The sequence below is a fragment of the Zingiber officinale genome, chromosome 10A (assembly GCF_018446385.1).
Source record: "Zingiber officinale cultivar Zhangliang chromosome 10A, Zo_v1.1, whole genome shotgun sequence".
NCBI classification, from domain to species: Eukaryota; Viridiplantae; Streptophyta; class Magnoliopsida; order Zingiberales; family Zingiberaceae; genus Zingiber; species Zingiber officinale.
In genome coordinates this window covers 34,340,382-34,365,665 of record NC_056004.1, presented here as the reverse complement: position 1 = coordinate 34,365,665, position 25,284 = coordinate 34,340,382, and the positions used below count along the sequence as shown (strand labels likewise).

General features: G+C 38.5%; 2 protein-coding genes across 3 annotated transcripts; one reads left to right on the top strand and one right to left on the bottom strand.

Annotated features, from left to right (window-relative positions):
* The first annotated feature begins 915 nt into the window (after positions 1–915).
* On the top strand, positions 916–17,310 carry LOC122027040 (sugar transporter ERD6-like 5). 2 transcript variants are annotated; one of them, XR_006124266.1, is made up of 18 exons: positions 916–1,280; positions 2,709–2,771; positions 2,975–3,064; positions 3,166–3,225; positions 3,386–3,451; positions 4,384–4,449; positions 4,531–4,606; positions 5,463–5,527; positions 13,117–13,209; positions 13,291–13,371; positions 13,448–13,532; positions 14,098–14,144; positions 14,210–14,272; positions 14,374–14,433; positions 14,507–14,560; positions 14,644–14,739; positions 14,989–15,103; positions 16,986–17,013. XR_006124266.1 is itself a non-coding variant. In XM_042585839.1 (18 exons), the coding sequence occupies exons 1-18, from the start codon at positions 1,140–1,142 to the stop codon at positions 17,111–17,113; spliced, it is 1,413 nt and encodes a 470-aa protein (XP_042441773.1). In that variant the 5' UTR covers positions 916–1,139; the 3' UTR covers positions 17,114–17,310. The 2 variants fall into 2 exon arrangements, 1 of the variants encoding a protein (XP_042441773.1); XM_042585839.1 differs by having other exon boundaries at positions 14,644–14,703; positions 16,986–17,310.
* A 75-nt stretch (positions 17,311–17,385) lies between these two features.
* LOC122027041 (early nodulin-93-like) lies at positions 17,386–18,073 on the bottom strand. The gene is made up of 4 exons (XM_042585840.1): positions 17,914–18,073; positions 17,776–17,837; positions 17,604–17,679; positions 17,386–17,511 (listed from the first exon to the last, which is right to left on the bottom strand). Exons 1-4 carry the CDS (start codon positions 17,975–17,977, stop codon positions 17,432–17,434), a joined length of 282 nt encoding a protein of 93 aa, XP_042441774.1. The 5' UTR covers positions 17,978–18,073; the 3' UTR covers positions 17,386–17,431.
* Positions 18,074–25,284: the final 7,211 nt, after the last annotated feature.

Below are 25,284 nucleotides of genomic sequence, written 5' to 3'. Positions count from 1 at the left end.
AGGGAGTATTTGGGAGAGCTTTTGTTTATTTAAAAGTGATTCTTGTAGAGATTATTTTGAATTACTAAGAAGCTAAAGTATAGAATATTTGGAAATAGAAGCCAAAAGTTAATACAAGGTAAAGTGAGAGTATTTAATAAATAATTATTTCTAACCTTAATTTTTAGTTAAATGATCGTAATATCCTTAAACTATAAAAATAAATGGTGATAATTATATAAAATGATAAATTTATTAAGATCATAAATATGATAGCAATTATGTAAAATAATAAATTTATTAAGGATATAAATGTTAATTTTTAATTTTACATCATAAATTTTCAATTTTTAAAATTGAGTAAAAATTACATAAAATAGAAGTTGACATTTATAAATACTCCAAATATTTCTAGCTAGTATCTAAAGAGCTTTGTTTGTATTTTTATTTTCATTTTCAGAACATTCTAATTTTTTATTTTTTTAAAAAAAATAATTTTTTCGTATTTTTTGTTTTCTTAAAAAAATACTTTCTCTTTTTGGAAAACGAATATAAAAAATACAACCCCAACATATTTTCTATTTTTTCAAAAAATAAAAATAAAAATAGAAAATAATATAAAAGATATTCTCTATAAAAAATAGATCAAACGCTGTCTTAAAACAATTTAGAAGCTCTATCAAATACTTTCTATGTTCTACTAAATATTCTCTAATTTTGCTGTTGTAGTTGTATGCTGTAGTTGTAGAGGAATATGGTGTTATTAAAATTATTAAATCCAATGTCAAATATGACGAACAGGATTAGTCGGGCCATAAGCGCCCTTTTCCGATAATTCCAGTCTCCTTGGAGATTCGTGAATACGTTCGCCCAGTGCCCAGTCAACCCGTCCCAGGACGGCTACGGTTGGAAATACTGACTAGCACATAAGCGCAAAGGGAGAGGGAGGTATTTCGTGTTGCAAAGGCGGGTCCCGTCGCCCAGCGGCCCCCTCACCCCTGCCCCACGAGTATGAGAGGGAGTAAATCACGGTGAATACGGGCCCGGCGATGACATGGCGGTCGAAGGTGTTTAGCACGGACAGATATTGAGGTTATCGCAGAGAGGGAGGTATTTCGTGTTCCTCTTTGGAGTTGTTCGGCCGGTGTTGCGAAGGCGAAATGGAAGTGAAGGAAGAGGGCGAAACGGGGAAGCCGCTGATGGAGAGGAAGAGGGAGAAGGCTAGCGCTTCGCCTTCCATATGGATGGTGGTCGCCAGCACAGCCGTCGCGGTCTCCGGTTCCTTCGAGTTCGGCATGTCGGTATGCGAACAATCTCCTGTTATAAAATCATTAGCTTTCCTATTTCAGTGGTGGTTATTCGAGGGTGAAAATTGATAAGGGTGGTTCTCTGCATGTCAACTCCTTGATTTGGGAACTAGCTCGAGAGTATTCTTTTCGTCAGTACTAACAGCAATGCACTTTTCTGTGAACGTTCAAAATTTAGGTAGCACAGACACCGGTTTCCAATGAATCTGAAAATTTTTACAAGTAAATATACAGAAGATGTTTCCATTTGGTTGGTTCGTCGAGTGGACCGGATGCTGGTGATATAAAGTAGGAATTAGAGAATAAAGCCGAAAGAAATGTGAAAAAAAGTGCCATAAATGCATGGAGAACCTTAACTGAATAGTTTTGATTTTAACTTTTCCGACGCATGCTGTCATATCTAGGTTGGTTCATAATTAAATTGAAAACACTTGGGGTTTCAACAAGAAGATTTGAGAACAAACTTATTCAATGGAGAGGTCAAAGGTGCTTGTTCGGAGTTGTCTACTAGATAGAAGCCTATTTTCCCACTGTTAATTTGATCTCATTTAGGTGTTAAATTTGCAACATGTATTAAGCTTAGTTATATATTTATACTAGGGGTTGATATCAAGTACAGAAGGGATTATGTTTGTGAATGCATAGTTGATTTCAGTCTATATTTGAAGTTGCTTAAACACTAGAAGTTTTCACATTTTTGTAGATTATCCAGAAGAAAAGCAATCCTTGTAGATTTTTATAAACAGTGTAAAAGATATCAGTACTATCTCATTTACCTTTTGTTCTCATATGTAATTAAGGTGGATTAATAGTGATCAAATAAATACCATCCATACTTATTGATTTATCTTTCTTTGTAACTTGCCCTACTTATCCGAGTAAACTCATTTCCCCATCTTGTGTTTGTTTTCACCTTCCATTGCATGCCGCCAGTTCATATGCTCTTTGATAGGTGCATGTTTCTTCAAATGCCTCCAAGAATCCATTAAACAGAATGCTTAAGAAAAATGGAGGTTGGATGTTTCATCTAGAGATCTAACAGTCTATGCTCAATAAATATCTTTTTCTTGAAAAAAAAATAATTCAACATCTGGAACACTTGCCATACCAAATGTGTCTTCCCAGTCGTTGCTAGAAAGCTGGTAATTTTGGCTAAATATTTGAATCAGGTACACTCTCTACTAAATTCCTAGACATAGGCAGCTAAAGAAGTTGCTGAAGTAATAAATATCACTGGGCCTTTACATGCTGCCGTTCATATGTAGTCTCATGTCATGATTAAAAAATTTCAGTACTTTGTCCAGTAAAATACGGAAAATATCCTTGCAAACTTTAGGTACTTTTTGTTTTCCATAAAAATGAAGTCTGCTTATTTGGTCACTTCCTGTAATTCTTCCATTTTCTCTTTATTTGTCCTTTCAGGTAGGATATTCTTCACCATCACAGTCTGGAATAATGCACGACCTTAACCTTTCATTGCCCCAGGTATGTGTTTCCTTCTCACATGGCCACCTAATTATGGGTAAAGAAAAGGAGAAACAACTTACAGGTGCAGTGTTAGAATCAAATAGAAAGAATATTTAGTGGTTCACGGATGGCGTGAGCATTGTGTGTAGTGGGATACATGAAACATTAGTTTCTAGCACAATTTTATATCACATATTCATATGTTATACTTGGCTCTGCAGTACTCTCTATTTGGCTCAATATTGACAATTGGAGCAATGATAGGTGCTATATTCAGTGGAAGGGTTGCAGATCTAATTGGAAGAAAAAGTGTAAGTTAAAACGACATCTATTTTTTTCCCTCAATGCTGGATCCATATCGGAGAATCCACACTTACATAACTAATGCATTATTTATTCATGACTATTGCAGGCAATGGCGGTTTCAGATTTTCTTTGTATTACTGGATGGACTTTTATTTTCTTAACAAAGGTTCTTCCCTGAGTATGAAATTGAGGCTTTATGTCACTTTTTTTATTAGTGTAAATTCACCATGAAGCCTGCAAAAGTAGTCATGTAGGTTTCGTTCTTAGACACTATGCTTGTGTTTTGAATGATCACTGATTATCATGAGCTTATTACCTGTTGTAAGGGTATCTGGTTGCTTGATATTGGAAGATTACTAATTGGATGTGGCATCGGTCTTCTTTCCTATGTGGTAAGCTCAAGCCAATATGGTTTTCTGAATAAAATTAGAAGCTAATTTTCTTGTTCTCATTTTTATTTTGGTCAAAAATTGCCATGACACATCCGTCATTTTGTGGAATATAAATATAGTCTGACATATCCAAAATATGTCACTATATCCTCATCATTCAAGATAATTTGATTATGCTATAATTGGTTTCTTTCATGATAAATAGTTATGGGTGTAGACACTAAATTGTTATCCTTTGGCCCAAGGTTTAAAATTTTGGTTGTGTTGATTTGTATCAACTCAAATAATATCTTGATGTCCAGCTGTGTTGATGGTCAGCATGGACCAATAGGGTCTGTATTGTGCTGAGATAGTTTTGGACTGACCTCACTCTTTTGATCTCCTCCCATTTGATTTATTTACTTCAAAAAACAAGAATGGTAAACAAGAATATAACATTTTCATAATCAATTGAATTAAATTTTCCTCTTGAATGACTCAAATATCAAAACCATCTCAACTTATAGCATACCTTACTAGTGACAGTGTTTCTACTAATTCCTTATTAATAGGAGTTTTAATTAGAATGAGCGTCTTGCATTGGATGAGCATATTGCTTTTGCTTCCAGGATGATACTTGAATTGGTTAATCTAAAGATTTATCATTATACTCTTGTTTGTCAACGAAGGTTAGACTAACACAATTGGACCTGTGACAAGCACAATTATAGGATATGGATATAAGTAGATCTCAGATCTTTGATTTGATTTATCACCGTTTGTTGTAGCCAAACCATAGTAGTAGGAACACCAAGTATGATGAATTTCGATGATGGGTTTAAGCTGAGCTTTATCAATGATTGTACTTGTAACAAACTTGTCTCTCTTACAACATACACATATGTTTATTTTTATGCATATATTTGTGAAGTTTAGTTGTTTTCCAAATGCAGGTCCCAGTGTACATTGCTGAAATAACACCAAAGAGTTTAAGAGGAGGATTTGCTGCAGTTAATCAGGTAATGGAAGAAGGTTTCTGAAGCTGGATAGTACAGAGTTAAATTTAGGCATCATATTATTTTAACAAAATTCTAGTGCAGCTAATGATATGTTGTGGAGGGTCACTAGCTTACCTGTTGGGAACTGTTTTCACTTGGCGTATTCTGGCAATTATAGGTAAAACTATTAACATCTGAAGAAAAGATAATTTTTATCCTAATTTGATATTGCAGAGTTAATATTGGGAATTGTTGAATCATTTGACAAGATTCATGCCGCTAAAAATCTAGCAGTTTGGGATTTGTAAACTAGTTATATGTTCCACATAGAGGTGTAATCTAGATTTAACTGGTCATTGTTATGTTATATAGAGCTACAAAAAAGGCCTATCATTCTGATTATTGATCCCTATCAAAAGCATATCAGCAAACAGGCAATAACAACTTCTTCGGACCCACATTTTGAAGATTAACTACCTGTCGAGTAGAGATCCGCTTCTCCTTTGGCTGCAATTATTCATGGCTTGCCGTATGCTTCTAAAAGCATTGTTATGTTATATAGGGCTACAAAAAAGGCCTATCATTCTGATTATTGATCCCTATCAAAAGCATATCAGCAAACAGGCAATAACAACTTCTTCGGACCCACATTTTGAAGATTAACTACCTGTCGAGTAGAGATCCGCTTCTCCTTTGGCTGCAATTATTCATGGCTTGCCGTATGCTTCTAAAAATTGCCAATGAAGACTTCAACCTGCACACAAGTGACAATACTGCACTATTTATTACACCGAACTACCTTACTTCTTACCTTCAACTTAGTACTTGCCTCTTTTAGTTTTTAACTTTTTATCTTTTGCCTGTATGAACACTTAATTGGGGTACTGAACTAGAGTGCTTTTGTGTGTTGGGTTCACTAGTTTCTACTAATAGCTTGTACTTTTCCCACCTAATGAATGCATTAGGTCTTCAACCTCATTTCTTTCCTAACAAGTGTATCTTGAAGTTGATTGACCTAATATTTTCTGCTTCAGGTACATTTCCATGTTTTCTGCAGTTAATGAGTCTCTTCTTTATTCCAGAATCTCCGCGATGGCTGGTTAGTAAATTGAACATCAATTACAGTTTTGAAATGAAACTAATATTCAGGTCTAAGTACATAGGCCTCAATGGATTCCTTATTTCACAACTAAGAGTTAGAAGTGTTAATGAGTATTAAACTATAGATTGTCATCAAGTCTAAGAGTATTCATACCTCAATGAATTTATTTTCCACGCACTCTTCATAGTTCAAGGCTTCAAGCTGTTATAGAAGTATGGGTTGGTGCTCTAGGAGTAAGTGGTCATTTCATCAAACTTATGGTGGTTTTTACAGACCTAAACTACTTAGGATCACCCTAATACCTATATGATATAAAGAATGAGGGGTCATAAATACAGAATGAGAAAAAACAGTTAAAATGATTTATGTGATGATCTTTAGGGGAGAAAAACCATTAACAAAAGATATCATGATGGAGAGAAAACAGGAAAAGGTGCAATAGCCACACTGATGGAGGGCTATGATGATTCCTCTTACATGACTATGATTCTTCTCGCACTTCCTAGTTACCTCACTGATTTATATCTTGATACACATGCGATGCATGTATTTATAGGAAACCTACATTAGCGCCACTACAAACCTTGAACCACACATGTTACTGATGAAATGTTGAGGGGGTGATGAGCGTGGTGTGTGATGATTTAATGAGCTTGTTGCCTTCTTTTGATACCACTTGCTATCTGTCAACCTTGACCAAATAGGTTGATCTGCTTCTATCTAAGGGTGAGCAAAAGTTCGGTTAAACTGAATTAACCGACCAAATTTAAAAATTCTGTATGGTTATTTTGGAAATTTATTTAAAAATATATATATATTTTTCAGGTAATTTGGTTCGGTTTCAATTTTAAAACTCGTAATTCAGTTAAATCGAATAAATTTATATTATCAACTGAACCGAGCAGCATCATAGTGGTGCTGGCACCATAGTGTTGGTTTTTTAAAACCACCACTACAGTTTGGTTAATTAGGTTTTCGATCGGATTAACTGATATTTTATCCGGTCAGTTCGAAAAAAATTCGGTTTTTTTGGTTACGATTTAATCGGTCAGTTCGGTTTTGAACCGTTTGCTTAGCCCTACTTCTATCTAGTATTGCAATTTGATTATCCAATTGTTCTACATATGAATCTAGTCTAAACTAATATGCCCACCTCTTAAGTGTTGGCAACCCAGCAATTAGCATACCATTTTAAAATACCTTAATTTTACTAGTATGGATCTAACCTGCTTGACTAAAGGGTCTAAAATTGAGCGGTCAGATATCACAACACCTCAGTACATGCACTTCAACAACACCTCGATACATACACTTCCTCTACATGATAGCTCTACACACTCTAGAAGGGGTAAACATATACTTCAGAAGTGTCAACTGACACAACACTTCAAAAAATTTTATTGAGTAGGTGAGATACATTTGAGTGGCACAATAGTAGGCAAAAGACACGGAAAGTTGAAGGGGAGCCTTGGAGCAACGGTAAAGTTGTTGCTTTGTGACCAAAAGGTCACGGGTTCGAATCCTGGAAATAGCCTCTTGCAAAAAGCAGGGTAAGACTGTGTACAATGGATCCTTCCCCGGGACCCCGCATAGTGAGAGCTTCGTGCACCGGACTACCCTTTAATAGTAGGCAAAAGACCAGTGCAATCAACTCTTTGCTAATGCACCCCATAGGATAGCTGTTGTAATGTACACCAACCAAATAGGAAATAGCAGTGTAAGATGTTAATGCTCAAAAGAGACTCCGTTAAATTATTAGAGGTTATCATATACGATGATCCTACAGAAGCTTCACCTCAAAATCTCACATCATGCATAAAACATAAAGTGATACTATCTGTGTCTGGTCCTCTTAATTATCCTTAGTCAACTATGTGAAATTCACTTAGAAAAACACTAAATTCATTGACCAAGCCCTTTGCATGGATTGCTTTCTTTGCTGCATCTAATATCACCAGTCTTAGTAAACAATAACTATAGCCTATAGAGAGCAATGCCTAACAATATCATATCTACTAAGCGTGAACATCATCTTTTCGTGATCTCTTGTCTGGATCTGCTGCAAGATAGATCAACCCTACATAGCCCTGTAGATCATTCTTGATCTGCCAAATTGCAAACATTCTTCTGTACTTTCTTGTTGCTTAATCTACTCCAATGCCTATCAGTGTCGCTTCCCTAGTTTCATCATCTGTGTATGCTAATAATGCCTATATGATCTATTTTTAACTTGATTATGACATATATCATACTCCTAACACATTAACCATAATGGATGGGTGCATTCATTCAATCTCCTGAGACGATTATGTACCACGTTTATTAGTTTGAATTCTTTCTAATAGTGCGTTGAATGACATCTGGCATTAAATAATTTTAATACCTTCTTGATGTAGTGTTGTTAATCAAGTAGCAGCTTGCCTAAGCTCCACTCCATATCCATTTCAAATATTCATGTCAAAAGTCTTCTGTACACAATGTAAAATTTTCACTTCATTATTTATAGACAATAATCAATATGTAGTACTGAAGGGGAGCATTGGCGCAATGGTCGTGTGACCTAGAGGTCACAGGTTTGAATCATGGAAATAACCTCTTGCAATGCAGCATAAACCTGCATATAAAGACCATTTCGGGGGGGGGAGGGCCACATTGGCGTTGGCAGGAGCTTTGTTCACTGAGTCACGGAAACAACCTCTTGCAATGCAGGCTAAGGCTATGTATAATAGATCATTCCTCGAGACTCCACATTGGCGGGAGCTTCGTGCAGTTGCCCTTTTCTTAAATCAATATGTAGTACTAAGTAGATGAGCATGCCGCCATCTAATTTCTTGAGAGACCAACCTTCATATTTGCTTCTGGAGAACTAAAGTGAATATAAAATAGTTAAATCTTTTGTACGCTGCTCAGAGATTGTTTCGAGCAATGACATGTTGGCTTTCTTACCAAGTTTTCTTCACTCTCAATCACAAGGCTTTCTGATTTTTACATGTAGATTTACTTGCGATCGGGATAAATGACCATTGAATTTAACTGATGGTATTTAACTAGCACAGAAAATGAGGAAGAAATAGTTTCTTTTACACAAAAGAATAGGCACAAGGCTCTCTTGTTTATAGAGAGAATTTACAATAAAAGGAAACTAATAAAAAAGAAACTAAATAATAAGGAAACTAATTAAAGCTAATATTTGATATATTATCCTTTTCTATTTTTCCCGATTTGCATATCTTTGACTTTAATGACAGAATTTCTAACACTCCCCTTCAAGATGGTTTGTAGATATCTTCCATAGCCGGCTTGCTAGTCAGCTTATCGAATTGTTTCTTGTGTAGTTCCTTCGTTAATACATCAGCTAATTTTTCATTTGTTGGAAGATATGTCATGCATATTATTCCAATGTTGATTTTCTCTTTGATGAAATGTTTATCTACTTCTATATGCTTTGTGCGATCATGAAGAACAAGATTATGAGCTATGGAAATAGCAACTTTATTATCACAATAAACCTTTATAGGAGTTGAGTAAGAAAACTTCAATTCCCCAAGAATTCTTTTGATCTGCATCACCTCATAGATTCCATGGGCAACAACTCTGAATTTTGCTTCAGCACTACTTTTGGCTACCACATTTTGTTTTTTACTTTGCTTCGTAACTAGGTTCCCACCAACAAAGGAACAGTAGCCTGATGTTGATCTCTTGTCCGTAACACTCCCTATAGACTTCAAGTTGAAGATGTCTATGTTTCTTGAATAATAAACCTATCCCTAGAGTCTCTTTAAAATATCTTAATATCCTATAGACGACCTCGAAATGTTCTGCTCCTATTGAGTGCATGAATTGACTTATCATGCTAACTGTGAAAGTGATATCAGGCAGCGTATGAGACAAGTAGATCAATTTTCCTACGAGTCTTTGATAAAGGTCCCTGCTCTTTACTTTTCCAGCCCTAGCAGCTTGTAACTTCAAGTTAGGCTCAATCGGAGTCTCAACCATTTTACACCTCAGCAAACTTGTTTCTCCAAGGAGATCAAGAATATATTTTCTTTGATTAACAAATATACCTTCCTTGATCATACAAATTCCATTCCGAGGAAATACTTGAGGACTCCCAAATCTTTAATGTGAAACTCTTTTGCGAGTCTCTTCTTTAGGACTGCTAATTCTGTTTCATCATTGCCAGTTAAGATAATATCATCAACGTAAACAATCAAAACAACACTTTACCGTTTTTTTTGAATGTTTATAAAATATTGTGTGATCTGCTTGACTCGAAGCCATAACTAACAACAGCCTTTCCAAAGTGTTCAAACCATGCTCTTGGTGACTGTTTGAGTCCATATAATGTCTTATTTAATTTGCACACCTTTTCACCAAGTCTCTTCTCAAATCCAGGTGGTAGACTCATGAACACCTCTTCTAGATCACCATTGAGAAATGTGTTTTTAATGTCAAGTTGATGTAGAGGCCAATCTGAGTTTAATGTAAGAGACAACAGAATTCTGATAGAGTTTATCTTAACAACTGGAGCAAAAGTCTCTTGATAGTCAATCCCGTAAGTCTGAGTGAAGCCTTTGACCACTTGTTTAGCCTTATACCTTTCAATGCTTCCATCAACTTTACATTTTATGGTAAACATCCATTTACACCCAATTTCTTACCTTTGGGTAGATCAACTATCTCCCAAGTGCCACTTCTCCTTAAAGCATCATCTCTTCCATGACTGCTAAATTCCAACTCGGATCATCCAACGCTTCCTGTATATTCCTTGAAACAAACAAGTGTGAAATCCTAGAAGTGAAAACTTTATGTTTTTTTTTACGGTCTTTGATAGGAAAGATAATTTGTAATAGGATGATTAGTGCAATTTTGGACACCTTTTCTAATTGCTATAGGAACATTAAGATCAGGAATAGTAGGTGAAGAATTAGACATAATAGGGGGAATCAAAGCTGGACTTAGAATAGGGTTACTTGAAATTTTAGTGCCAAAGCTTGGATTTTCAGACTGGTGTTGTGCAAGCTTGACATTCGAGTCTTTATTCTTCAGATGAAATCTTTTCCTATTATATACCTGAAGCTCAAAATTCAGATCTTGGAGATCAGTTTGTAATATTTCTCCTCCTGATCGAGAGTTTCCAACACTAAGCACTAGAGGTAGGTGATTATTTTCAAGATTGTGTGAAAAAATGATATTAGGAAGTGGGATAGAAATGTCCAAAAGAATTGTCTTTTTCTTCACTTGTTGCCCCATGAAGAGAATTTTTGGTAAAATAGGGTTTTGTTTCTAAAAAAGACACATGCATGCGCAAAAAAAAATTATTTGAGGATTGAAACACTTATACCCCTTTTTGTTTGACGAATAACCCAATAATACGTATTTTATAGCACGTGGTTCAAGTTTTGAACGAAATTGACATGGAACATGAACATTGACAGTACATCCAAAAACTTTGACCGGCAAATCAGGAAATTTTTTTTTAAGACAATCAAGAGGTGTTTTGCATTCTAACACCTTAGTAGCCATCCTATTTATCAAATAATAGGCTGTTAAAATTGCTTCACCCCATAAATATTCAGGAATATTCATATAAAACATTATGACATATGTTACTTCAAGTAAATATTTATTTTTTCATTATGCAATGCCATTTTATTTTAGAAGGGGATTGATGAAAAATGCCTTTTTCGTTTAAAAAATCACCCAAGACCTCATTAAAATATTCTGTTCTATTGTCAGAATGTAAAATATAAATTTTGGTTTGAAATTAGTTTTCAATCAGAGTAGCACTTCTAATCATCATCCCGAGTTTTGGTCCTGAAATTCGCAATGTGATTCAAGAAATATAATACGACAATTAGAATCTTTAGATAATTTATTAACAGACAAAAGGTTGCAGGCTAATTTAGGAACATGAAGAACAGAATTGAGATTAATTTGTTCGGTCAGTTTAATAAGTCCTTTTCCTACAATAGGTGAAAAACTACAATCGCCAATTCTAATTTTCTCGTTTCCAGAACAAGGGAAATAAGTATCAAATAAGTGAGAGCAACCAGACACGTGGTCTGTGGCTCCCGAATCTATGATCCACGGAGAGGAGTTTAAACAGAAGAGAGCTTTAGGATTGCTACCTGTTTGTGCCAAGGAAATACTAGGAATACCAGATGAGAAGTTGGATTTTATTAGCTTCAAGAGTTGATCCGTCTGCTCTTTGTTGAAGGGACCTGAGTCGGCTTCATTGGCAATACGAATTCCACAATTCTTCTCTCCTTGATTAACTTCTGACATGGCTACTACAATTTTATCGTTGTTCTGATACCAACTCAGAAAATGAGGAAAAAATAATTTCTTTTACACAAAAGAATAGGTACAAGGCTCTTTTATTTATAGAGAGAATTTACAATAGAAAGGAAACTAATATAAAGGAAACTAAATAATAAGGAAACTAATTAAAGCTAATATTTGACATATAATCCTTTCCTGTTTTTCTTGATTTGCATATTTTTGACTTTAATGACAGAATTTCCAACAAGCTGCACCTCTTGAGAACATGTTATCCCTTGTACACTATTGGCATGACCCAAGTGGTCCCTTTCCCATGGATGGGATAGGATTCACTAAGTGAGGAGACAACCCCATCGATGATAAATTGTTGATCATTGACCCATGTTGTCGTAGCATTAAAAATGTGTGAGATGTCTCACAACCTAATACTAGTTCCAGCATTGAGCCCAATAATGGCACAATGGCCAGTAACACAAATAATAATAATTAACATGGCATTATAAAAGAAACTGCTAAAGATATCTCTTCAACTCATGAAAACATAAATAGCAGAAACAAAAAGGAAAATATAATGAAGAAGCCTTGAGAAGTCTGACTGAGTGAACTCCTTGAAAGTCCAACACCAACAGCATTGTATGTCTTAGGGCATTGCTTAATAACTTGATCTGACTCAATTAGCACTGACCTCAAGAGAATTTGGAGGCAGGAGCAAAAGGGATTGTATGTATGAAATCAAAAGGGTAAGTAACAAGTAGGTAATTATATGTCAGTGTAGTATGAACTCTTCTATTAAAGTAGCTCACTTTGATAATTACAATAATGTCTTAAACCAATATTCTAAAAATAATATTGTTTTTTTAAGGATATTCTAAAAATAGGAAATATCTAATTCAACTACTCTTGTCTCGTTACCTTCCCCTTTGAACAGATTTTATCTTGAGTGTTGAACAGATTTTATCTTGTTACCATATGGATCCAACAATTGCATTTCCTAGATTAACGTCCTTTTTGAGTTCTTATGTTTAGGATTTTTTTTTTGTTTGCAATATTTGGTTCTCAATCTTATACACATTCTGCAGAGAGAGCTTATTATTACTTTTCTATTGTTACACGTTAAATTTTTAAAACAAAAATAAAGTAGAAATACAGGAGTCTTCCTAGCAGTGATTGAAGTTTTCAAGATTCTTCCGTTTTAAGGCTTAGCTAAATGTTGTCAGGGATAGATTATTGGTTTCAAATATCAAAATGTAAGGACATCAAACTTTACTTGGCATTGAAGTACAAGTTCAAACTCTTTGCAGGCTATGGTTGGTAGTCATCAGGAGTTTGTAGCTGTCTTAAAAAGGCTAAGGGGAAAACACTCTGATGTCTCTCAAGAAGCAGAGGAGATAATGGTACTATATTTGACTTCAAATGGTTACATAGCATATAATAGCTTCTGGAATATAAGAAATGATCTAACATTGGCCATTTAGGAGTTCACAGTAAGTCTTCAACGGCTTCCTCAGTCCAGCATTGTGGACTTGTTTCAGAAGATATACCTTCATGCAGTCATTGTAAGGTTCTTGTTCAGCAAAACTGGTCAATGCTTTAAGTTATCTTGATATTTTCTCGTTCAAATTTATTAACCAGGTCGGAGTTGGCCTTATGATACTCCAACAATTTGGAGGAGTTAATGCTATACACTTTTATGCAAGTGAAATATTCGTGTCAGCAGGTAAAGTATTAATGTCCCTCCAAACTATAATTGTGAATTTAACTATATTGCCTCATCCTAGACAATAAATGGGACTTCTAATCTTTTGTATGGGTTTTATCCAAAGTTTTTTTTTATGATTCTTATTTTTGAGAATGAAACTATTGTGGATCTCTATGAAGGCGAATCCAAGCCATCATATTCCTGCGGCCTTTGGAGCACAGGATGCATCCTTTAACGCACAGGCTAGAATGGGTCCAAAATTGTTTATTTGTCATACTTAAAATTTGGCATTGTCAGTCAAGGTCATTTAAAATTTTGCTTCTGAAAATTTAGAAGCAGTATTTTCATTTTCTTGAGAAGAATGTGATGAATGCACTGAAAGTCCTAAACTAGTGGCGGCGGCAATTTTTTATATGTAAATCTTCATAAATTGATATAACAAAAGAAACTCAAACTAAATTATTATTTTTGAGTTTGAACTTTTTCAAAAAGTTCATATAATACAAATTTTCCATGCCTCCTTTTTTAAAGAAAAGTTGAGAGACATAATCACAAATGCACGCAAACTCTATGATCTTACCAGGTTTTTCATCCGGTAATACTGGAATGATTGCTATGGTTGCAGTGCAGGTATATCCTTTATGAAATTTCTGTTTTCTTTATCAAATACATTATAACTGAATTGCTAGTTGCAGATTCCAATGACTACATTAGGCGTGATTTTAATGGATAGATCAGGGAGGAGACCACTTCTAATGGCAAGAAAATATAAGCAATATATTTCAGCTCAGATTTCTCTTTCCTTTTCCTTAAAAATGATCTGCATATTAACTCATGTCTTTACCACTTTTGATTTCAGGTTTCTGCTGCAGGAACGTGTGTAGGTTGTTTCCTCGTTGCTATAGTATTCCTATTGAAGGTCTTCACTTGAATCGAGAACTCTCTTTATTAATGTCAAAAAAGAAATCTCATTCATTTCTCAAGTGCAACAGGACCATGACTTTCCAAAGGACTTGACCACCGCGCTTGCTCTGGGTGGCATTTTGGTATTTCAATCTTGTTTCATTATAACTTTTCTTTTAAATTCTATTTATATTATTCAGACTGGCATTTTGTTTCTTCATATCAGATATATACTGGATCGTTCTCATTGGGTATGGGGGCAATACCATGGGTTATTATGTCAGAGGTGATTTACTTGAACAAAAGGAACTGAAAATCGAGGGTAATTTTTAAAATGCCCTCCAATCTTTACATCCTTTTCAAAATACCTCTTGAAATTTTATAAATGTCAAAATGCCGTTTTAAGGTTTTTATTGATTTTGATATAAAATAGAAAATTTAGAAGGCATTTTGGCATTATTAAAAGTTTGAGGAGTAGTTTAAAAAGTATTAAAAGTTGGGATCGTTTTAAAAATTACCTAAAAATTATTGTTATTGAAGCAGCTTGTCGTAATTGAGACTTTGGTCGCAGATATTTCCGCTGAACATGAAAGGAACCGCAGGAAGCCTTGTGACCTTCGTTAGCTGGGCTGGTTCATGGGTTATCTCATTTGGTTTTAACTTTCTCATGATGTGGAACTCAGCAGGTAATTAAGCATACTAGGTACTTCCATTTTATGCTGGAATTTTTCAAAATTTTAAAAAATATTCTCAAAACACGATAAGGAATTTAGTTCTACATCTAAATTTTAGATTAAGTTTAGGTCATTTAAATATCATCTGCCTGCAAAGTTATGTCTTTAAAAAAGTGAAATGAGTTAAGCCACCATATATCTTTTGATTTGGGAGGAAGCTTGTGACATTTAAATATAGATGTACTTATAGAAATTATGATGCAGACGCACATGAGGTGCAATATAAGCACTTTATTGGCACATTGCATTTTGCGCCTAAGTCAAAAGTTTAATTTACCATATATGATTGTCTGTATGGCTGATTCACCAGTTAGTATTATGCACTAACTTATTTCAACCCAAGTGGTTCAAGCTACCGGTCTAATACTTTGAGTGCGTGATCTTAATTGTTTAAGTGATCCAAGTACCCCAAACAAATTAGGATGAGTATAGCTCAAGAGACATAGCTCAACCAAGGAGTACGGAGTTGTGAGATTAAGGGTCTATTATGGGCTAGGTAAACTCAAATTCAATTGAATTCATAGTCAACCTCACTTCACAGTTGTGGTTCTAACATACAGCCATCATATTTGTGCACTTCAACCAATAGATTCCTGAATGGCGATCTCTTTCTTTGCAATGCAAATCTTATTGCTAAATCACATAAGAGTAGCGATCATGTCACATAAAAAAAAGGTGGTGCACAAAGCTCCTGCTAATGAGAAAAATATTTGAACCTTAGTTGCTCATCATTGGTGGGGTGAATTAAGTTTAAAGAAAGATGACCACATACTTATTGCTATAAGTTGGAAAACTATCATTCTGATTCGAGGCAATACCATTTTTCTACATTCATAAGTGTTTTTTTTTTCCTGTAAGATAATATCTTGATGATCAAAGAGATGGGAAGTCTTATCATATTAGAGAGGTTGGATGATTACAATTTTAAGTGATGGCAAAGAGGATGCATCTTCTTCTTACAACTTTGAAGGTCGTCTATGCCCTCAACACTCCCAAACTTGACAATGGAGAAACCTTTAGAGTCAACATGAGCAAAAGGCAAATGGGAGAACAACACTCTCATATGTTGTGACCACACCCTCAACTCAATGTCAAACCATATTTTCAACATATACCAACATCATACACTGGAAAAGGAAATTTAAGATAGATTAAAAAAAAAGTTTACATTCAAAATGTAGAAAGCAAAAAAGTTCTGAGTAATTCTATAAGTTGTGTAAGGAGGTTTATTATTTTCTCAAAAAGTAGGAAAACACCAAAGAGGAATATTGAAAGCTGGAGGATCCCGTTAAGTCAACTTTAAAGTACCACTAGATTTGTGCACTTTAGGTGGGTGAAGTTCAACGATGTTTCTAAACTGGGTGAATCGTGGTTTTTTCCCAGCATTGTAAGTCACAAAAGAGCAAATGATCTCCTGATCTTCTAAAAGAAATTTATCAATCTTAATTTTACATCATTAATAGAGGCAAAACAAACCTCAAGGAAAAAAAATTATACACTTCTGGATTATTCAATTACTTTGAGTTAATAGACTATCATTTCAATCCTATTGACAATAACATTTTCTGTCATTTTACATAAAAGTGAAAAAAAAACCCATAAAAATTTTTATTGATTAAAAAAAAGGTCTAATGAAGCTTACTTTCATTAAAAAAAAAAGGAAGTCTATTAAAACTTCACGAAGATAGTTCACATGATTTTGCCCTTATGTTTAACCAAAATATATTATTTATATATTTTTGAACGAATCATGGTTCTCGGGTGGGAGTTTTTTTATTTTTCATTTTTTAAACATCTACGTGATTACACATGACTTAATTGTTTATCTTGACAGGTACCTTTTTCATATTTTCGAGCATTTGTGGCCTTACCATTGTATTTGTGGAGCGTCTGGTACCAGAAACCAAGGGAAGAACTCTGGAAGAGATACAGGCGTCAATGAGCTTCATTTCTTCAGATTAACAAAGATTCCACGTTTTGAGGTTGAAGCAATCGGCAAAGTATTAATTATTGTAGTAAAAATAACATAAAAGATAAATTTCTGATGATAAAAATAATATAAAGGGCGAAGTTCCTTCATCTGTAATATATATTTATCTCCGTTTCAGAATAGGAATCAAAGACTAAAGTATTAATATCTTCCTGAATTATTATATTCATAATCATCTTCTCGTCCATTCACAGGATACATATTTCACACTAATTTATTTTTGCTACTGAAAGAGCTTTTTTTCCCCTGCCGATTTCCTTTCAGAAGATCCATAGCTTTCCTGCTCATAATCAAGCATCCTTGAAGGAGTTCTTCCTGGCTTGCGCCAGCACCGTCTTGTCTGCGACTACGAAGTAAGCCAATCCAGCAGCTGCATCCGCCAACATCGATCTCAAAGTATTGAAATGTCTGAAAATAACCAACATCTCTGAGAGTGTTTACGAGATGAAATGGCGAACGGACCTGTGGAAATGATGAGTGCTTGTGCCGTAGGATTGAGGTGGTACTTCGCCCATGGTAGCATCCTAACGCTGGCCAACTTGTTTGCCCGAGTTAAGAAAACAAAGTTAATAAATTAAGCAGGAAGAAAACACTAAATTTGTTTGCATCAATTGCTGCACTGCTTAGTGCTTACGGTGGGCACGGCAGCAGCGACGCCTGCGACGGCGGCGGCCTTGGCGCCTGCAACAACCCCCTCTGCCATGAAAGAAGTGAAATTCTTAACGTAGGCAATAATGAAGCTGCATGAAAAAGCAGGTTAATTATAGAATACCATGAGAGCAGCGCTTGGCCATGGCCAGCTTCTGATCTATTGACGCAAGAGTGACCGGAGCCATCGGTCGATTGAATTGTGTTTACTAGAGTGGAAGAAGAAGAAGGTTGAAGTGAGTTTTGGGAGATGGAGATGGGGGCGATGAGTCGGTATTTATGGGCAGCAGTGGGCTGATGGTTTTGCGAATTCCATGGGTTTGGATGGGACAGAAAATGAACCTTTTGCTTGTTTTGAAGACACGCGAAGATCGAGTACTGACTGAAGTGGCAGACAGCCCTTGGTCTTGTAGATCTTGATAGCTATAAAATATATTATATGCCTGTTGCTCTTTTTCTTTTGAATCATTTATATATATATATTTTTTCAATTATCAAAACATAGATTTTTTTTTATTGACAGTCAACAAATCAAAATACTTGAGTTTTCATTTTAAGCAAATGCTGAGTATGATGCACAAGAATGAATCATAGAAGCTCAAGCTCGTTGTATATGCCTTCATCAAATCTCACGAGTAAATCATTTTCCTTAAATAATTACATTTAGTACGGATTTGGATGGTAAGCAAGGATTGAATCCTTGGAGAACAATTCTTTAAGGAATGAAATCCCTTCCATCTAAATAGGTCGTTCCATCGTTATGATTTACTCAGCTGAAATACTTTAGATGAACAAGTCATCTTTTGTCATTTGAGACTATCTATTTATTTGGATTTGGTCACCAACTTCTCCTAATTAATTTTTTGGATATATGAAAGCAAACCTACAATAGTTGCCAGGCTAAATTTAATGAATAAATTGAAGAAAAAATAGATTTAAAAAATGACAAGAAAAAAAAATTCTTTTGACAGTTTTTGAAAGAAAAAGATATTTTTCATATTAATGAAAAACATATATATATATATATATAAATAAAAGAAGACGGGCGGAGAGCCCTATAATGATTAGAACATAACAAATTATATGAGAAAAAAATATATATATTTTTAATCAGATATCTAATTTTTTTAAACATATTAATCTTGGATGTAATCGGCTAAATATTTCAGAAAGCACTACTCATTCAAACAACCCGAATTCTGATGCCCGCTTTTAATAATTATTATAGTTGATCCGATGGTGGTCTGGTCGTACAGTCGTCAACGACACGTGGAAGTCAAAGTCAAGATAGGCAGACCAATGTTCTGGCCGAACGGGGAGGTCATCTCGTCGATCGGCCGTAATAGCGCCTAGGCCGCCGCAAAGACAGCTCGATCACAGGTCGGGTTTTCGATGCTCAGGGGTTCTCGTATAAAAGAATCGATGCACCGAGCGACGTCCGCTCGATCGAGCTACCGAACGACTAAGGCTGCATGCCCGTCCGAGTACACGACCGAGCGGCTCTCCCGCTCGGCCTAGTAACGGACAAGAGACGAAAGAGGACAAAATGGACAACTGGCGATATCCTTCTCGAGACATGCGCCGCCGACAGGCAGCATGGTCGGCGACTGGACCGAATAGAAGATCGTACGGTGGAAGTTTCCACTGTCATGTCAGAGATATGCTCAGACGGTTGCGGTATGACATCAGACGCACTTTTCTGACACGCTCATTTTGAGGTATGCTTGGGGAAGCGTGCATGCCTCGACGAGCGTGCACTCACCTCCCCGGGATCATATATAAGGACCCCTAGACTTCGACGGAGGTATGCGATATTCTCCATTGTAGCTACAGTCTCGTTACTCTATTTCTGCTCATCTCGCCATTGCCTGACTTGAGTGTCGGAGGATCGTCGCCGGGAACCCCTTCCCGGCCCGGCTTTGTTGCAGGTTCGTCTAAGGTCCACGTCCCCAGCGTCCGTCGACTCGATTCTTGGATAGGATCAAATTGGCACCGTCTGTGGGAACACACTTGAATCCGAACCGAGAAGATGGAAGAAGCTGGGCGTTCACACACCGTGACGCTCTCTCTAGAAGAACTCGACGCGCTCATCCAGGCACGAGCGGCAAAGATAGTGGAGTAGCAGCAAAAGGCGCAAGCAGAACGGATTGTGCAGCAAGCCACCTCGCCATCCGGCGGTCGAGCGGCGTTGGAAGACCGACCGCAGCAGTTTTCTACCTGGCCGCAGAATAGAGGGCAGACCGGCACGCTGGGAGAGGTGTCGCCCGCTACAATTCCATTTCATCGAGCCCTGTTCCGGACATCCTCCGATCTCGCCCAAGCCAACCAGGGGTCATCCGATGAGGCTCCCGCACAGGACATCAAAAAGGGTAAAGCCCCTCAAACTGAGTCATCCCCTGAACGGATCAATCGCCAGTTCTCCGAGGCGATCCTGCAGGATCCACTCCCGAGGCACTACGCCCCCTGGCGATTGGGGAGTATAGCGGCACGACTGACCCGGACGTCCATCTCGATAAGTTCGATAACGCCGCTACTCTCCATCAATATACTGACGGAGTTAAGTGCCGGGTCTTCCTCACTACACTATCCGGCTCGGCGCAACGATGGTTCCGGAGGTTACCGGATGGATCGATTCAGAGTTTTAAGGACTTCCGGACGGCGTTCCTCCACCACTTCGAAAGTAGCAGGCGATATCAGAAGACGAGTGTCAGCTTATTTTCCATGAAGTAAGGGCCGAGAGAGAGCCTCCGAGCCTACATCCAGCATTTCAACCAGGCAGCCATGGATATCCCCACGATCTCATCCGAGACAATGATGCATGCCTTCACTCAGGGCTTAGTCGACGGGGATTTCTTCCGCTCGCTCATCCGAAAGTCGTCCCGCGACTATGACCACATGCTAAAAAGGTAAACGAATATATCAACGTAGAAGAAGCTCAGACGGCCAGGAGGAAAGAAGCCCCGTCCGAGCCTTCAGCTCTGGCAGAGCGGAGGTCGCTGGCCAGCCATCAGCCACCAAGAGGGTCCCGTGCTGAGGGAACACGCCCTCATTAGGAAACGAGGTCGCACGTTGTCCAGCATGTGGCGGTCGATCGACCCAAGCAAAAAGGAAAGGTATGGACTTCTATGTTTTGTTCGCTTCACCAGCCAGCAACCTATAACACCCAGGTTTGTCGGAGTCTCGGCCCGATTGCTCACCCGACGCCAAGAAGTTATCGACGTCGATCACTTTCGCCTGATCGACGCCATCAACACCAGAGTACCGGGCGACGAGCGGTTAGGGAGTCCCCTGAACGGCAACATCATCATTAGCCAAGGGTTAATCCTCGAGTCTCGCAGGAGCGAATGAGACCGTCCGATCGGGAAGAAGAAAACAGGAGCAACATTACTCGGTGCGAAATCAACATCATTGCTGGTGGACCAACGTGCGGTGACTCAAACTGGGCTAGAAAGTCGCATGCTCGACAGCTAAGGATCCATGCAGTAGGCTGCAGTCGGGAGCAGGCACAAGGTGTAAAGCCCGAAAATTCTCAAAACTGTTTTAGAAATATAGTATGATTTTTCTGGAATTTTTAGATATTTTTCCGGAATTTTCCGAGTAGCGGAAGTAGCAAAAATAATTAGAACCGTAAAATAGCTTAGGCGGGGAATCGAACTCGAGACCTATGGTTTACGGATAAGTTTAGTAACCGGTGAACCCAGCAGGGCCGTGCTGAAAGAAAGAGGAATCAATTATATTTATATTAGAATTGAGCCTAGTTACCCACTTAATATAAATAGAAGAACTTAAGTTGGGTTGGTTTATTTTAGAATTGGTTCGGCACCTCCTCACCTCACGCCACTTTTCCCTTCCAAAACCTCACCGCCGCCTCTCCCTCTTTCTCCTCTTCCTCACGCACGGCACACCAAGGCAAGGGTCCATAGGTTCATCTTCCGGCGACGACTCCAACACGAAAGAGGTTCTTCTCCGCGAGAGGAACGCGAAGACGTGATCGGATCGTCGAGAGGATCATCTCCACCGGAACTCTAGCGAATAGAATCGTAAGAAATTACGATCAAGAGGTAAGAAACCCCTCACCTGCAGTATAATAGCTCCGTTTGGATTTTCTATGCATTAGATTAGTAATATACAGATTTTTGTGGACATGTAGGGTGTTTTAACCCTCCTCTCAGATTTAGGGATTTAGTTGAGCACCTTTAGATGGGCCGGACACGTTTACCCTCTTCAGTTGGGGTTGTAGACGTTGTCGGGTGCCTAAAGGTGATCTCCCTAATGAAGAGGAGAGTTGGGGCACACTAAGTGTTCGACAAAATAACTAGATCAGTAAAAATGCAGCTTAGGCATTTTGATAGTACAGCTAAATGCATTAGAAGCGTTTAAAACAGTAAATCAGTTTATTTTAGTTATATGGGACTACGGTCCAATGGGTGGGCTCCCACAGTCGCCTCTAGGTTTAGACAACCTAGCTCTAGGTTCAGATAACCTAGAATCAGTAAGTTACACAGTAATTAGCTACATTCAGTATTTTATTTTCAGTAGGCACTGTACAGGATCAGATATCCGTTGGGTTGGCCTCCCACAGTCGTCCCTAGGTTCAGACAACCTAGTAAACCCTACTAGATTCGAAACTTGCAATCCCGGGTCTAGTTAGGGATGCGTGCACAGCAAGTACAGTTGTCGGGCCCAAAACAGTATGATTATGTATTTTCACTTATTACGAATTAGTTTTCAAAACTCAAAATTGGTCTTGTTAGTTGAGTTTGAATTCAGTATCAGTTAGCTCCAGTTAGCTTTTATATGCTTAGTTCAATTATCTCCATTAATTTCATGTACAGCTTTAGATATGTCATGATTGTATGCTTATATGCCATGCCATGCTCATTTTATTCAGTACATTCAGCATATGTTTTAAATAGCATGATTTCAAAGCATATTTGCATCGTCGCATGTTTTTGTGAGGTAGATGGTTTCTTACTAAGCTTTTTGGCTTACAGATACTATTTTCCTTATACTGCAGATACAGGAAAATGGAAAATGGACTAGCAGGGGAAGTTGGAGGGCAATGCAAAGGTGGTGCGTGTGTATGGAACTGGAATCAAAGGTCCTTAGGGGACGTAGCAAATTGAGCATTAGACTCTTTAGCATTTTATTTATTGGTTTTGGTTTACATGTTCTAGGCACTTTTAGTTGTGTGTGTTGCCATGAATTCCTAAACTATGTCTTATGTTAAGTTAGATTACTAGTTTATGTCGTTAGGATGTTATTACATGTTGTTAGAATAGTTATGATGCATTAGTTAGATGTTATGTGGGGTTTTGGCACGCCAAAGTGCTGAAATCAGAGTTTCCCGGGTCTGAAATCAGAGCCTGGCTGTGTCACTGGATCGGTCAGTCGACCGATCCAGCCAGATACAGTATGCTACTGTATCGAGTCCCCGATTTCCAGGTGCCTGGATCGGTCAACCGACCGATCCATACATACCTGGATCGGTCGGTAGACCGATCCAGCTGGGGACAGAAGTGATGTAGCTTCGGGATCGGACCCCCGACCGATCCAGGGTCTTGTGACGTACCAGTATCAGCAGATCGGTCTGTGGATCGATCCGGAGGGTGTTACCAGTTGTAAATACCTCCCCTAGCATGTGTACAACTCCAAGGTACACCCGGAATGTTAGTGTCAGAGTTAACATAAATCAGATAATTAGTAAAATTTTGAATTAGCCCAGCTTTCCGCACAGTATAGGGTAGAACGAGGGTAGCGATTCGCCTTACAACCTAGTGGTAGTGGAAGGCGGGTCGTTACACAGGGCCCCGAGATCAGCTTCAGGCCCAGAGACCTAGAAGGAGTTGAAGTGTCGCACGACGACGCACTCATTGTCCGAGCAGTAATAGCAAATTATACTATTCACCGCATATTCATTGATACAGGTAGCTCGGTCATCATTATTTTCAAGAAGACGTTCGATCAACTGCAAATCGACCGGGCTGAGCTGCTACCCATGACAACCCCGCTGTATGGATTTACTGGTAATGAGGTTCTCCCGATCGGGCAAACTAGGCTGACCATCTCGCTAGGAGAGGAGCCACTCTGAAGGACGCGGACCACTAACTTTATCATGGTCGATGCCCCCTCCGCCTATAACGTAATACTGGGACTACCGGCTCTCAATGAGTTCCGAGCAGTCGTCTCAACTTTCTGTCAGAAAGTCAAATTCCCCGTAGAGGACAAGGTGGGAGAAGTCCGCGTAGATCAGCTGGCCACCCGACGATGTTATGTAGAGATGATTCAAGCTGAATCGAAGTTCGCTCGGAAAGCGCCGCGCCTTGAGGTAAACACTATAACCGAAAAGCCTCTCATCTTAGTTTATGAAGAAAAGGAGGAGGTGCAGATCCAGGATGGCCGACCGGAGGCCTCCACATTCATTACATCAGACTTGGAAGCGGGCCGGAAGGAGGGGCTGCTCAGGTGCCTACAGCGCAGCCACGACGTCTTCGCATGGTCAACGCATGAGCTACCAGGCATCTCGCCGACCGTCGCGCAGCACGAGCTCCATGTCCGGCTAGATGATCGGCCCGTCAAGCAGAGAAAACGGGACTTCAGTGCAGAGCAGAACGTCATCATCCGAGCGGAAGTCGAGAAACTCCTGGAGGTCGGCCACGTAAGGGAGGTGCAGTTCCCGAGCTGGCTCGCGAATATAGTGTTGGTCTCCAAGCCAAGCAATAAGTGGAGGGTCTTCATCGACTTCCGGGATCTGAATAAGGCGTGCCCAAAAGACTTTTATCCTCTGCCCCAAATTGACCAGATGGTAGACTCGACCGCTGGATGCGAGTTGATATACATGTTGGATACCTATCAGGGTTACCACCAAGTGTCGCTCGCCCGGGAAGACCAGGAGAAAGTGAGCTTTATTACAGCGGACGACACCTAATGCTACAACGTGATGCCGTTCGGACTAAAGAACGTCGGTACCACATACCAGCGGCTCATGAACAAGGTGTTCCGGAAGCCGATCGGGCGAAACCTGGAGGTATATGTGGATGACATACTTATTAAATCAATCCGAGCGACCAACCTTTGTGCATATATAGAGGAAACCTTCCAGACGCTGAGGATATACGGAGTCAAGCTAAATCCCCAGAAGTGTTTGTTCGGAGCAAAGAGCGGTCATTTTTTGGGGTATATCGTTACCGAGCGGGGCATAGAGACGAATCCCAGCAAAGTGAAAACACTGCAGGACATGCCGCCTCCCAGAAACTTGAGGGAAGTGCAACGCCTCACCGGTCGGATAATGGCCTTGTCGTGGTTCATCTCCAAAACGGTCGATCGGAGCTTGCCTTTCTTCAAGATTCTACGTCGAGCCACCAAATTCCAGTGGGACAGAGAATGCGACCAGGCATTTGAGGAATTAAAGGTTTATCTAAACTCTTTACCTATATTAGCTAAGCCCAACACCGGCGAGCCGCTCCGCATCTACTTATCCTCAACTGAGCATGTT

What these genes read in the sequence shown, in the direction of transcription:
- LOC122027041 (XM_042585840.1), bottom strand. Translation starts at nt 17,977, where the DNA reads ATGGCTCCGGTCACTCTTGCGTCAATAGATCAGAAGCTGGCCATGGCC. An exon ending in GGCCAAGCGCTGCTCTCATG is followed by an intron (nt 17,838 to 17,913) that starts GTATTCTATAAT and finishes CTTTCATGGCAG; the next exon opens with AGGGGGTTGTTGCAGGCGCC. An exon ending in AGCACTCATCATTTCCACAG is followed by an intron (nt 17,512 to 17,603) that starts GTCCGTTCGCCA and finishes TGGCGGATGCAG; the next exon opens with CTGCTGGATTGGCTTACTTC.
- LOC122027040 (XM_042585839.1), top strand. Translation starts at nt 1,140, where the DNA reads ATGGAAGTGAAGGAAGAGGGCGAAACGGGGAAGCCGCTGATGGAGAGG. An exon ending in GCGTATTCTGGCAATTATAG is followed by an intron (nt 4,607 to 5,462) that starts GTAAAACTATTA and finishes TTTCTGCTTCAG; the next exon opens with GTACATTTCCATGTTTTCTG. An exon ending in TGAAATATTCGTGTCAGCAG is followed by an intron (nt 13,533 to 14,097) that starts GTAAAGTATTAA and finishes TGATCTTACCAG; the next exon opens with GTTTTTCATCCGGTAATACT.